At 41.1% G+C, this 15109-nt stretch overlaps 1 protein-coding gene across 1 annotated transcript in view; it reads left to right on the top strand.

Moving 5' to 3' along the window:
- Positions 1-7818, top strand: part of PTBP3 (polypyrimidine tract binding protein 3) — a 48749-nt gene extending 40931 nt beyond the window's left edge. Inside the window, 1 exon segment of the mRNA XM_080988532.1 lies at positions 2008-7818. Coding sequence (XP_080844658.1) covers positions 2008-2179 — 172 coding nt within the window. The 3' untranslated portion in view covers positions 2180-7818.
- The last annotated feature ends 7291 nt before the right edge of the window (positions 7819-15109 follow it).

Here is a 15109-nt window from a genome sequence, read left to right as displayed (position 1 = left end):
AAGTAGCAAGCTGTACCATGGACATGCTATGTGATCTGATGGTGAAATTTGGGGTGACCCAGTGCAAAAATCCTGAGGATCCATGTGGATCTGTGCTTTGTAACCACGTTTTAGTGGGGGAGGGAAGGAAAAGCACTCAAGGGGACAAGGGACATGCGTGGGGTGGGTGGAGAAGGATGCTGTTAATAATGCAGAAGAGGGGTATAAGAGGAGAAGGCTCCTCTCCTCTCCCACTTTGCTCCTTTAAAGCAAGCAGGCTCTCTGTCCCTCTCTCCTCTCCACTCAGCGGCTCTTCTCCCGCTTTGCTGTTTCAAAGCGAGCCACGGAGGAGGGAAGGAAGGGGAACCATGGATCCTCTGCTCACGACTGCAGCAGATTCCCCCGCCATCCGTAGGCATTCGCTCCATAACATGCACAGACATTTCCCCTTACTTTCTAGGAGGAAAAAAGTGAGTGTTATGGTGCAAAAAATACGGTAGGTCCTTTCTCTTACACATAATTTCCTGTAAAGAAAGCTGCAGAAGCTGAGAAGCTATAGCTGGAAGTCTTTGGTTCAGCATAATCTTGCACTAAGCAAGGTTCTGGAAAACTGATGTGTGGAAGGAAGGGAGACTTAACCAGCTAGCAGCTGAGCTTCTTGGTGTTCATCTCTTGAGATGAAGGCCAAATAAAAGACCAGACATGAAATGCCTACAGATTGTACCATATCATACTGTGTGTTTGGAATTGTCTTGTGGTTCTGTTTCACTGATTATCTGTCAGAGATGAAGCTGAGGAGTGCTGCTCTGATGAGGAATGGTGGGAACCTCCCCCCTCCCCCTGCTCCTGACCAGGATCCTGAAGCTGCCCAGGAGCAGTATAGATTTGGAACAGTGGTTTGCAGAGGGGCATAGTTCTGAAGACAAAAGTTGGAAAGAACTGGGGTGTGAACAGCAAAGTGAAGAAGAACTGGAAGAGAGAGAGATAACAGACTCTCTCTTGCTGGAAAGTATTCAGCATATCAGTCCAAGGTCACGTGAAGCAGGCATGTCCAACAGGTCGATCATGATCTACTGGTACGATCACGAGATGTCCATGGTCGATCCTGGTCGATCGTGTGATCATTCACGATCGTACCCCCACAAAAAAAGAAGCTTAACAGGTTTGCCTGCCCTAAAAAAAAAAAAGAAGCAGCTCAACAACTTTGGCTCCCCCCCCCCCAAAAAAAGCACAACAACTTTGCCTGGCAATGACCGTGGGCAGATCACAGCCAGTATTTTTATACTATGAATACAGTCATACCTCATGTTATGTTTGCTTCAGGTTGAGCGTTTTCAGGTTGCATCCCGCGGCGACCTGGAAGTACCAGAAAGGGTTACTTCCGGGTTTCGCCGCTCGCACATGCGCAGATGCGCAAAATGGCGTCATGCGCAGAAGAGGGTTGTGTTCCTTTCAGGCTGAAAACGGGCCTCCGGAATGGATCCCCTTTGCAACCAGAGGTACCACTGTAGATCGCATTCTCTTGGGATCAGTTACAGATGGGTAGCCGTGTTGGTCTGCCATAGTCGAAATAAAAAAATTCCTTCCTGTAGCACCTTAAAGACCAACTAAGTTAGTTCTTGGTATAAGCTTTCGTGTGCATGCACACTTCTTCAGATACACAATCTGTGTATCTGAAGAAGTGTGCATGCACACGAAAGCTTATACCAAGAACTAACTTAGTTGGTCTTTAAGGTGCTACAGGAAGGAATTTTTTTATTCTCTTGGGAGTTGGACGTGCCTGATAAGGTGGCTGATAAGGAGGGAAGTGGGTGGAATTCTTAATTGGGAACACCTTTATTCCGAGAATGAATGCTTTGTTCTTTTGCTGTGATCATTAAAGACTCTTTAAATGGTAAGGGGCTCTTCGCTTTGTCCTGCTTATCTACGGCCAGAGGGAAGGAGGAAGCTGGGTCCCCGGAGCCTGACATTATCCTGAAACTTAGTTCTAAAAGTGCACTAAGATTTTGGGACGTGAAGAACTCTTTAAGATGTGGTTGGGATTGACACTTTCCTTTTCACTTTTAGAAAAGACCGCAAAATGGCTCTCATCCAGTTGGGCTCTGTGGAAGAAGCAATCCAAGCTCTTATTGAGCTTCATAATCATGACCTTGGAGAGAACCATCACCTCAGAGTTTCCTTCTCCAAATCTACAATCTGACACTTCTGTGACCTTTTGCTCTTTAAGACTCTACCCACAATTACCACTAAAATTCAGACAAGAGACTGGAGTAGCCAAAACCAACGCTGCGTCCTTAAACCATTAAACTTGTGCGGCTCATGTGTATTACTTTACACAGTAAATGAATCAAGGGATGATTTTTCATATCTTCTTCTGTTTAAATGGCTAACAGTCCTCCACAAAATTTTCTTCTGTAGTATTTAATAACGCAACATTTTCAGTAGAAGCCCCTCTTTTGTTTTTAATGATTTCAGAGGCATATTTTTTTGGTTTTTATTCCAAAACAATGTTACACAACATTTCTGTGCCCCGTTAAACTATCCTATCAAAATAATGTTTTCAAATAGATCTAGTGGATTATTTTAAGCACATAGAGTGTTCTGTGGGGGATTTATTTGACCCCTTAGCTAATAATTTTAATCAGTACCTGTTGAACATATTGGAGGAAAGGCAGTGCCTTCTTTTTCCATGGAGCAAGGTAATTTTTTTTTCAAATAAATTGTGTAAATGACACAGGTACATTATTTTAATGTGATCATAGTGAAATTTTAAACTAGGTATTGAATCATGGTGTGAGAGACCACTAATTTTTATTACTATGAAATGCTGTGTAATAAGATTTTGGAGAAAATGAAAGAAGAAATATGTCCTGATTTCAAGTTTTGTACATTTCTTTCAGAAACAAAAAATGTTTACACTCATAAGGAAAAAAAATTCAGGTCTGTCATATGGTTTGACAAATTTTTAGAAAGGTTATTTTTGGTAAGGTCTTGTTTAAAAATATAAAATTAAACCTCAAGGGTTTTTTGTACCACTATAATCTCTAATACTTAAATCAGAATTACTGTGTATTTACTTAATTTCTTACGTGCCTTATTATGTGCTTATAATGATACAATAGTTAGAGTTTTATCTGAAGTATCTTTAAACTGTATTGTGGCTTGGTGAGATTTTTTTTTCCTTTGTCCTAGTTTTTAAACGCTTGGTGATTTAAAAAAAATGTTTTAATAAGTAATAGTCAAATCAGATTTTTGGTGCTTTGGTACAGGGGTGGTGGTGGTGGTGGACTAAAGATAACTCAGTGCACATCCTTATAGGCCTCACAATATTTTGGAGGTTGCCGTTGAGTGACACCACTGTTGGGTTTTAAAGAATGTTCTCCAGTTTCTGTATGATATCTAACCTGTAGAGCCATTGGCTCTTTGAGAATATTTTGCCTCAGGATTCCTTTTCACCCAACAGTACTTGCTTGCTGTACTAAATGTGGACTGGCTTTCCTCCATAAATATCACAACTTCAATACTGAATGTTCACTCCTCTTTGGAGAGCAGGATGAGATGCAATCTTAACTATTTTTTGTGAAATCTAGGCATACACAAATTATTTCTATGATTGTAATACAATGTTTTTAGAGGTGTCTCAAGATGTTACGTCTACTGAAATTTTTCATTGTTTTGTAAGGTATTCCTCTCAAGTATAAGGGTTATTAATCCTTAAATTGTGTTGAAGATGGACACAGAGACTTAAGAAGTGAAATGGAGTGTAATGATTTGTAGCTCTCAATTCTGCTTTTGGGGTTGTTGTTTTTTAGCAAGTCAAATTGCTCTGTGAAGACTGGCTGTTGGTCAGCAAAAAGAATTCCATAGCTTTAGATCTAGTTTGAAAGCTTCTTTTAAAATGGTAACTTGGTAACTTATCTTTGAGATGTCAGCTTCTTGATAACATCACTGTAGGATGAAAGGATAGTCAGTGAGACATTTTTGCAACCTTATATAGCTATATTTGTGTCAGCTGGCTGATAAATCACCTTTGGACATTAAATGAATGTGTTCATTTTGTCACCCGATAAAAGTGTGTGTAACGCTAGACTAACGTCCAGTAATAACTGATCCCATATTCAAAGTCCACCACTGCTTTGCAGCTGTTTGAAAATAGCATTTTAAAACACCTAGAATACCAATATCTTCTTTTGTTTTAGCAATGCAGTTTAATTGGTCCCAAATTCCAGCCTAAATGGGTCTCCTTCATTCCATGGAACCATGACTTCAAGTAAGCATGTTCAAGATGACAGCCCATTTAGGTGTGTAAATTAAATAGCTTTTTGGATTTATATCCCCAATCAATATAGCTCCTCTTTAGAATAATTTCCTAAGTTACCCTTTAATCTTGGTCACCATGTGTTTAATGCTGCTACAAAGGGGACGTTATTGCAGTTGATGAATGTACCTGAAGTAGGGGAAAAACAAGTTCTGAGAATGAGCATTAGCATGTATAATATCAAGGGTGGGGAGTGTGTGTGTGTGTGTGTGTGTGTGTGTGTGTGTGTGCTGTGTGAAGTTTCCTATATGTATGCTAATACACATTGCAAGCATTTAATTTATTGACTTAACTAATCTAAAAACAAAACGTACCTTCATAATGCTTAACAGAGAAGTAAATGGTTAATCCTAACATGAAAGACAGCTTCACTTAGTCCCTAGAAAATGCCCTTTCTAGACAACGTGTCGTTGTAAGTAGTCATTTCTCGACTACTTTGAGTTGTAGGGCATACGGTTTATATGCTGGCAAACTTTTTTTTTTTATAATTTTATTTTGGATATACTCAACATATTCTGTGTGGTCTTGTCATAATTATGTTATATTCTGTATTGATCATCTTGGTTGTAGTGCATGTGTGTTCAATGATTGGGTGGTTGATTTCATTTTTGAAACTGTTTCTCCATGAGGTGCAAATACGAGAAATGGCAGTACAGTACACACTTTGTTTGCATTTAAAACAGTAATTCCATTTACAGCAATAGCTAAGCTTGATTTCCCTCCTCCCCATCAAAGCAAAAGAAACTTAGTCCCACAATGGCAACACTTTCTGGCCCCTTTATTCTTTTGCTGCAGAACTCTAGCATCTGGTCTGTCACCATTTAGCAGATCTACAGTGAATGTCCTGCAAGATTAAGGTGTTCAAGAGGATGTTGTTAGCATCCCTTTGTGAAAAAATATCTGACAAGAAGTTTAGTGCAGAGTAACTTACTTTTCCAGACTTACTTGGATCTTTGCTAGCCTTCCTATTATCAACTGAATTTTCTCTCGCCCGAAAGCGGTTGCGATTTTAATCTGCGAGTGGCCCTTGCTTTCAAAGTGAATCCTGTCTGTGTCCCAGTCACCTGTGTGCCAGACATTTCTGTCACCTGTAGAGTATGGGATAGGTGTTTAAGGCTTTGGCCAATGAAGTCTTTGAAGAATGCTGGCTTTTAATAACATTTAAATATTTTTGCTCATTATGCAACCTCAGCAAAGGTTCCCTTTTAGCATTTTGGGCGAAGGAAATATTTTTCTCAATTGGAAGATTTGCAGTTTCGTTCATTGTAAGAAAGAAATGCTAACAAATCAAATTAAGGGATATGTAACACACAGGAGCCAATGTGGTTTATAAAGTAAACAAGCCTAAATCTCCTTGGTGTTGAGAGGCCAGATTTAAAAATGGTATTTTAAGTTACTTAACTGATTAGTCACCTACAGTTGCCTGTGATTCTTACTTCTAGAGGCGAAGCCATTATAGCTTTCACAACCGAAAGACAAACTGCTGCTAGCTTTTGGATACAAACTGGAAGGGAAAACTGGCTCAGGAAGGCCAGAGTGCATAGTTACAAGGCTTCATGTCTTGCAGTCTTTGCTTTTTGCCCCACAAAAATCTGGGGAGAGGGGCTTTTAATACTCTAATGAAATTTTTGATTGCACCGTTAAATCAACTAAGCCCATCCAGACACTTTTTGCAAGTTACAGAACTTCAAAGATATGTTCATTTTAAGCCTTGGCCCCAAAACTTGGTTGCCTTTCGTGTCTCCCACCTGTTGCATGATTACTGTGCTTGGAGAATTTATTGAGGGCTCGCTGTGCCTATATCTATCTCCGAATGTAGCCTTGAGTTGTCCACGTGGCACCTCTTTTTCCCAGACGGAGAGATTGTGCAGTGGAATCTTGTTGCTGTAAAATAAAGCAGAGCGTGTGAATTTTGCAGTGAATGAGCCTATCTAACTGCTACACTTTTTACTATGACCAAGAGAGAGACAGCTGGATATGGGCTTTTTTTCTGGGAATGACAAACCTGAGATGTGCTCTTTCAGTCTTCATCCTGTTATATGTAGTATGTACTGCTATTTTCAAAGGAGAGGGGCTGAGTAGTTTACTGTATTAAAGCCATTTTTATTTGCCTTGACTTTTTTTTTTGTGGACTGGTAACTCTGAACAAAACTGTCAGATTTAAAACAGTTGTGCTGAAAACTGTTCAGGTCGCACAGAGATTTTCTTGAAGCAAACTAACTCCTAATTGTCTTTGCAATTATCTGTCTGTGGTATATGAGACTGTTCTTAATTTTTAAATCAAATCTTAACAATTAGGAATTATTTGAAGAAATTTAAAACTTCGAAGATTTAATTTCAGGGTTTTTACGAAGAAGAAAACAATATGGGACCAAAGTTTATGTGCCTTCAGTAGTCTTGTGTAATTTTTTTGCTATCTCTTTCAGTCTTTAGAATAAATACTATTGTTTTCAAGAAAATGTGTATTTATATAGTAAAAAAAACACACCAAATGACCCATGAACTATCCATATGTGCAGTCAATTGCTAACTGTTTCATTTGGGTTTAGTATCCCTTTGCTTTATACCATTATAACAAGAATCAGGCTGCACCACACAGGAATTCATGTTCAACTCTAGGCATGTGGCTCGTGGTTGTCACAGTAGCTTGCAACTGGGACATTATTAAATATTGAGGATCCTTGTATCCAGAAATCCTCAGTTATAAATGAAGAGTGCATGCTTTGGTAGAATTTTCAATTCTTGGATCTATGTGCAGTATTAGGAATGATAGTGAAAAGTCTAACCAGCGATGTACTTAGATTCATCTTTCTTTGACCATGTTTTTTGCTGTTTTCCAAATTCATTCTCCTGTTCCTGAAAACAACTCATCCTGGTCTCAAAATACAGTTGCTGACCAAGCAAATTGTTGTATCAGATTTGTCACCTCATTGCAATGACCAAAGATTGTCTGCTCTGGTTTTACTGAGACATCTTGCCAGTTCTCTCTCTTTCTCAAGCGATTTTTTTTCCTGAAAGACTCGGTGTAAAGTGGCCTTTTATATGAATGTTATTGGTGAATGGACTACTTAATGGGAAATTAGATTTTTTTAAAAAAAGAAAGAAAGAGAAAAGCGAACCAAATGTAATGGCATAAGGCAAGAGGCTGATGGAAAGAGAGTGCTGTGTTAAGAGAAAGAATTACAATTACAAGAGTCAAAACATTCCCTTTTCATGTCTTCACCAATCCCTTTTTAAGTTTGTAAAAATATTCATCTAACACAAGAAAATGCTGTAAATATTTATAACAACATTTTTTACCTGTCAAAAAAAAAAAAGGTTTTTGGGAACAAGTATAAAATGGTTTTTATATTTAAAGAAAAAACATCAATTATCTTGTATATTTTGATAAGCAACAGTACCAGCTTTCATTTGTTAAGCAGCTTGTGGCAATTGGAGGGGGGAAAGGATTTCATGTTGTTGAGATGACTTGATGTTATAAATGCAAAGAAGTTGAAATATTAAAGAAACCTATTTTCTAACTGCGTAGTGCATGGTTAATTTGAACTTCTGTACACTGCCGGATGCTCCATTCCTTTTTAAGTTTTGTGTATTTGATTATTACTTGAGTATCTATACTTAACTCTTTTTCTAACAACTCTAGTTGTAGCATGCCTCTTAATAAATGTCATGACATCTGTACTCTCAAATTTTTCTGCGTTCTTGTCTATTACTTTGGGTTCCCCCCCCCTCTAATTGTAAAGCTAATGTCTGTCTCTCTTTTGTGTTCCTTTCTTCTATTGGCCATCTGCACTTGCTCTCTCCAGATTGTGTTTAAAGTCTGTGACAAGCTACATTTTCACAGAGCATCCTTATGTTTTAAGTAACATCACATAATTTTAAAGAAACAAGAAGAGGCTCATTCTTGTTTCTCATGCACGGGCAAAACAAGTCTTTCAACAGTGCTATCCAACAAAGGCATTGTGTAAGCAGAATGACTTCCACTTGGGCAATCACTTCCTCCCCTTCCCCCTCATATACCCCCCCTCTGCTCTGGAAGTTTAAGGGGAATCCTTGGAGCATATTTGTGTGTGTGTGTGCGCATGCAGGACACATGGGAAGCGGAAATTTTACTTCAGGAGCAGGAGTCATTTGTGGTTAATTTATTGGCTATAACCCAATACGAACAACTGAGTAGCTTCCAATATTTTACAGAAGTCAATTTTCCAACGTTTTCTGCTGAGCCACTCGCCATGACTCTTTAAAGCAGAGGTCAGCAAACTTTTTCAGCAGGGGGCTGGTCCACTGTCCCTCAGACCTTGTGGGAGGGGGGGCGGTCTATAAAAAATAATAATGAACGAATTCCTATGCCCCACAAAAAACCCAGAGATGCATTTTAAATAAAATGGCACATTCTACTCGTATAAAAACACGCTGATTCCTGGACCATCTGTGGTCCGAATTTAGAAGGCGATTGGGCCGGATCTGGCCCCTGGGCCTTAGTTTGCCTACCTATGCTTTAAAGTTTAGAGCCTTGTTGAGATGCTTAAGGAATTGCACTACCTTATTTGTGCCTCTTATTTAATCTAAACATTTATTTAACAGATTTTTTATTTTAAAAAATTACATACTCCCACCTTTCTAAGATGCATGAATTACACGTTAGCTCACATCATGTAAAACTGCAAATAAAAATATCACCAAACTCAGCGGGAAGAAGCATGACACATCACAAATAGTTTTCCACTGTCAATAACTGCCTTTTGCTGGCTTGTAAAAACTTTGTTCTGGCAACCTTTTGTCAAACACTCAAAAGATGGAGCCATGTTTGCTTCCTGAGGTATGGCATTCTGTAATACTGGTACAACCACCAGGAAGGCTGTATTTCTTGTCCCAAGCAACTGTACTTTTCCACAGTTGGCAGGATACTAAAAAGGGCATTCCTGCAAGATATTAAGAAGTGGGCAAGTTGATATAGGAGGCAGCACCCTGTACCCGAGCCAGGTAGGGCTTTACAATATACAAAAACACTTCAAATTATTCCTGGGGGGAAACTGGTAAATGGTACAGGCATTGCAGGGCAGGTGTTCTGTGAGCCCATGGGGTAATCAGCTGCTAACATCACTGGAAAGTACATTGCACGAATCCAGTCTAGATGGTGCTAGAGCATGTTTTGTTCTAGTTGAGCCAGACCTCTGGAACAGGCACAACTCACACCAGCCTGAACAATGCAAAGACACACCTGGCCCCTGGCACCCCCTAGGAATTCTCCACTTCTTCAGAGGGACTGCCACCCCACCCAAAGCAAGTTGAATCCCTAGTCCATCTTCCTGATCAGGGGAAACTTCTGTCTTGTCTGGTTAATAATAATAAATTTGTACCCTGCCCATCTGGCTGGGCTTCCCAGCCACTCTGGGCAGCTTCCAACAAAATATGGTAATGCATCAAACATTAAGAGCTTCCCTAAACAGGGCTGCCTTCAGATGTCTTCTAAAAGTCTGGTAGTTGACATCTGGTGGGAGGGAGTTCCACAGGGCAGGTACCACTACCGAGAAGGCCCTCTGCCTGGTTCCCTGTAACGGCTTCTTGCAGTGAGGGAACAACCAGAAGGCCCTCAGCTCTGGACCTCAGTGTCCGGATAGAACGATAGGGGTGGAGACGCTCCTTCAGATATATTGTACCTGCAAGGAAGTGGAAGCATCATCCCTGCTTCTCTTTGCCCTGCTCCTGGATTGCCGCCACCGAAGATGCTTTCTTCTGGAAGAAGGCACCTTGGGCATCAGCAAGTCATCCCCTGCAGGAGAGGCAAGCTCTGGAGGCATCTGCAAAGGCCCTGCCATAAATTTATGAGTCCTCATCCAGCCCATTTATCACCTTGAGGCACCTGTTCAGGATATCTGCAACTTCTCTGGCACTGGATGAAAAGAAGAAACAGAGCTGTGTGTTGTCATGTTGTTGACCTAAAAGCATCATAGGTGAGAACCTTAAACCCCAAGGGACACAGAATGCCAATTGCCCTGGGCCTAACTAAGTTCACCTCAGCATCACCACCTGAAAATGATCCTTGAGAAACCAAGTCACCTTAAGAACCAAGGGCTGCTTGCTAACTCTTGTCTAACAACAGTTCGAAATCACTATACTGTAGTGGACCCATGACTTAATGTGTCATAACTTGGGCGCATTCAGCTTTACACACTTGGGAGGGGGTTATAAAGGGGGGAGGGCATCTTGGGGGTGGGGACTTAGGCAACCCCACATGCCATTGCACCTGGTGTGTTTTGACTATATGCAATTTTGGCTTGGTGCACTTTCCCCAGAACGTAACCTCCACATTCTCTTTATATTCATTTGTGGCCCACACCAGGCCTTTTGGATGTGGAAGTTGCTGGAGTGGCTTGGGATTAGTTGGAAGTTGCAGGTTCTCTTCCTGAGACTCTTGAATGTAAGGCAATTCTATGCCACTCTGCTTTTAAAGCACATGGGGCCCTGTAACAGAATGTTGCAACGAGAAGTACTGTTGGGGTTTCATTCTTTCTTCCCCCTTCCACCAGCCATTATTCTGTGCCCCGCGAGAATGCTCAATAAACACTGGCTTGTTTTAGGTGGATATTCTCCATTTCAGGAGTTTGGGTTGCTGTGGAGAGTGCTGTATTCTATCCCCGCTACATTAAAACATTGTATTTCTCCACTGATGTATATGGGCAGCTCATTGTGCTGTTCCTGGGTACATTTTAAAATAGCTTCTCAGTGTGAAACATGATGTGCCCTAGTTTCTACACTTTTTGTTTCTGTGTGTCTTCTTCCTCTGCCCTCCTCTTTTCCCACGTTTCTGTTTTTCTCCCTGCAACAATCAGCATTCTATGTCAATTGAACATTCTCAATCCTCATTGTTTTGGTGAACATCTCCCCCACCACACACTTCAGCTTTATTCACAGCCGTGTGAATTTTCCATTCAACTGTGTCTTCAACTGCTAGGCTGGGGCGCACAGGGGGAAAACATCAATAGGAAACAGTGGCTATGCCTACTTCATTATCTCTGTTCTCAACATTTTCAAACCATGTCTTCTGCTTTATCTTCAAACTCTCCCACCCTACCTACAGTGATGAACATTTGAAGTTAGATGCTGTGGCCAGTGTCTTGATAACCAGACATTTCATAAGATCATCAGACCAAAGGCCTATCTTGGTTTGCATTCTGTTCTCACAGTGGCCAGCCGGATGCCAGAAGCAGGACATGAGTCGTCCTTGTGACTGACCCTCAGCAAGTGGTATTCGGGAGCACAGAGGCATCATCTTCTTAACAGGATTGAGGGGGTGTCAGGATGCTGTCAGCAGCTCCTGGCTGGTGGCCCAGGAAAGTATTGATGGGCTGGGTGTCCATCAATATGCGGATGTTACCCAGTTCTACCTCTCTTTCAAATCAGAACCAGTAAAGGCGGTGAAGGTCCTGTGTGAGTGCCTGGAGGCAGTTGGAGGATGGATGGCGGCTCATGGATTGAAGCTGAATCCTGACAAGACAGAAGTACTGTTTTGGGGGCACAGGAGGCAGGCGGGTGTGGAGGACTCCCTGGTCCTGAATGGGGTAACTGTGCCCCTGAAGGACCAGGTGCGCAGCCTGGGAGTCATTTTGGACTCACAGCTGTCCATGGAGGCACAGGTCAATTCTGTGTCCAGGGCAGCTGTTTACCAGTTCCATCTGGTAAGCAGGCTGAGACCCTATCTGCCTGTGGACTGCCTTGCCAGAGTGGTGCATGCTCTGGTTATCTCCCACTTGGACTACCAGCCACAGAGCTCAGTGGGTAACTTTGGGTCAATGCTCAGGTTTGATGAGGAGAAGACAAGGGTGGGGGAAAGAAATGCCAGGCTCCTGTATTCTTGCTACAGCATGCCATTTCCAACGGCTGATCTCTTGCATTCTGCTGACAAAATGGAAGTTACAGTCAGGCCGTCTGTGAAAAAAACTAACTGCACCATGGCGCAAATGTAGTTGTGTCGTGTTCCTGGCTATAGCTGCAGTGATTTAGTAACAGCATCCTGTTTTGAAAAGAAACCTGCATGTTAGGCAATGTAGATGCTGCTTTAACTGCATAACTTGTGAGAAAGTCCTTTTGTTGTCAGCACAACAAAACATCTCTTAAGGCAGTAGTTTCCAGTTGTGTGCCAGGGCCCACTTCTGTGCTCTTAAGGAAAATTAAGTTGTGATATTGCATGCATCCACCACTCACAGCAGGAACACCCCCTTTTGCACTAACAACCCACTCACTGGCTCATGTACAGGCAGTGGCAGCTGCAGATAAGAATGTGAGTGCAGCTAGCCAACAAGTATGGGGGAGTCCCAGATGAATCAGTGTTGCCCAGAAAGCACATTCCTATTCCTGAGCTGGCCTAAGTGGACAAAAAATAAATGATGGTGGGATGACAGGAGGCAATAATAAACTGCAGGGTCCCCTCATTCCTAAGCAGTATGCATGCTAGAGTAAAACAAAATTTCTGCAGCAAAACAATCCCTAGTCTGGTGTGTGTGTGTGTTTACAAACATATGTGCATGTGTGTGTAGCGTATCAGGCCAATTTGCATATGTATTGTGATGTATTCTGATGTCAATGAGCTATGAAGTCCTGATCTATCTCTGCTATTAATCCTCTTCCAGTTTTATTTCTGCCGTCCCTGAGGGGGTGGAGTCATGCTTTGTTGTTTTATCCAATGCCTAAGCCAATACCTCTCACATGCTGTAATCAATAAAGTTGTGGCCTTTTCTTAGCCCATTAACCTAATATACTGTGTCCATGTGTCCTTCTTATCCTCAAGCGGGTGGTGGGTCCTTGAATCACATATAACCACCTTAAGGGGCTTTATCCAAGTTGCAGAAACCAGGTGGTGGATTCTGCCATAAGGCAGACCTCAGAAATATTCTTAAGTAAAGAAAAGGCTTTGATGAAAAACAGCACATAGGCCATACTTAAGAGGCCCACTCATTCTCACTATTACACTGCATGAACATAGACGTTGAAGCCTTCGTTTTAGCTAATAAAACACAAAGCAAACATGCAGCGAATAACAGCATACCATACTTCTCTAGCACCATCATAGCCTATGAGTGTGCATAAACACATAATTTATAGAAGTTAAAGAATATTATACAAATTATTGTCATCCGCACTTTGGGGATATGCTACCGCAGTGAAGTTTGTAATAAGGCATAAAATATATAAGCCACACACACACACACAAAATTCCTGCAATGTAGACAGGAAAGAGGAAAGAAACATATTTTCTGTAAGTCTTTATGAATTTCTCTGCTCATACTCTACTTTTCAATCCATATACAGTACTTGCTATCTTTTGGTAAGCTCATGAAAAGCCCTGCTTTTAACCTTCAGCTGTGTTTCTCAGTCTAGGGAAAGGTATGTATTTGGGTTAAAAGGTTTTTAACACAAAAAAGTAGGTTGTATGCTCTAGTTGCAAATTTGCCTTCTCATTCAGGTGGCAAACATTTTCACTGCAGATGAATCCACATCTCATAGAAGAGTATAGTCTCTTGAGGGGATACTATAAATTATATAAACATAAGGAGTGTGTGCTGCATTCAATTAATATTTGAGGGGGACCATTTCCTTTCCCCACAAAGGTCACTATTATTCTGCATCTGGATATGTATAAGGAATAAACAGCACTTGCAACTGGACTGATGAAATGTAGGATGGAATTCAGCGCCACACTGTTACAAACACTGTGTCTGCATGAGTGCACCTGTGAAATATTATTTTATAATACCTATTTCATAAAATTTATACACCACTTTTTGGGGGGGAGGGGGGAACCCATTAAAAATATAAAAACAATAAAATCATGAAAAAACCCCTCTGGTTACGTAAACTTCGGGATGCGTACGCGGCAAACCCAGAAGTATTTTACCAGGTTTCGCCGTGTGCGCAGAAGCGGTAGATCGCTTCTGCATGTCCTCAGGTTGCAGAAACCTCGGGATCTGACCGGACCTCCAGAACGGATCCCATCCACAACCGGAGGTACCAATGTATATTAAATTTACATCACAGCCTTCCCCTCCCTATACTTCTATAGTGGTAGCTGTGTTCACATGTGTTGGTTTTCTTGTTCTGTTTGTGTATTTTATGCTTTTGTGGGTGAGGAATCACAAGAAATATGAACTTAAGAGGCACTGCCAACACCATCAGACTTGAGTGATAGCATGTTTTCTTCGCAGTGAGTGTTATTACAAGAAAAACACTTAGGTGGCACAATAACCACTGAAGCGTTTTGATGAGAATTAGAGAACCCTGGTCTGGCCAGCTATTTTTCAGTCCCACTTTATTGCTTATGCTTGCCCTGTCATCTAATGGGAGAAACAGGGGGAATTGTTAATTAATCTGATTTGCAAATAGGCCAGAAGGACAGTATTTGCTCCCCATGCGAGGCACGAATAGGCAGCCCTCCATCAAATTCCATCAACTCTCATCTCAGCTGGTCAGCAGGCAACCAACAGAGCATATAACAATAAATGCAAGTTGCATTTTGAATGGGTAATCCATATTCACTGAGCTTACTTTCAGGTTACTGAAGGGCAACTTTCATTATATATATATATATATATATATATATATATATATATATATATATATATATACCTGCTACCAAAGCCATAAAAGTCCTTCATATTTATTTGCTGTATTTGCTGTCTATATTTATGCTTGAAAGAACTGAAGAGCTTGTTGAAAGTATGCTGCATAAACTGCTGGCGTACTTCTAATGCAAGGCAGTTGAACCTTGTAATACTTCTCCGGACAAAAGATAATACAGTAGCTTGATGGGAAAGT

This window comes from Podarcis pityusensis (genome assembly GCF_964106645.2).
Source record: "Podarcis pityusensis genome assembly, chromosome: 17".
NCBI lineage: Eukaryota > Metazoa > Chordata > Lepidosauria > Squamata > Lacertidae > Podarcis > Podarcis pityusensis.
This window is presented reverse-complemented; position numbering and strand designations above follow the sequence as displayed.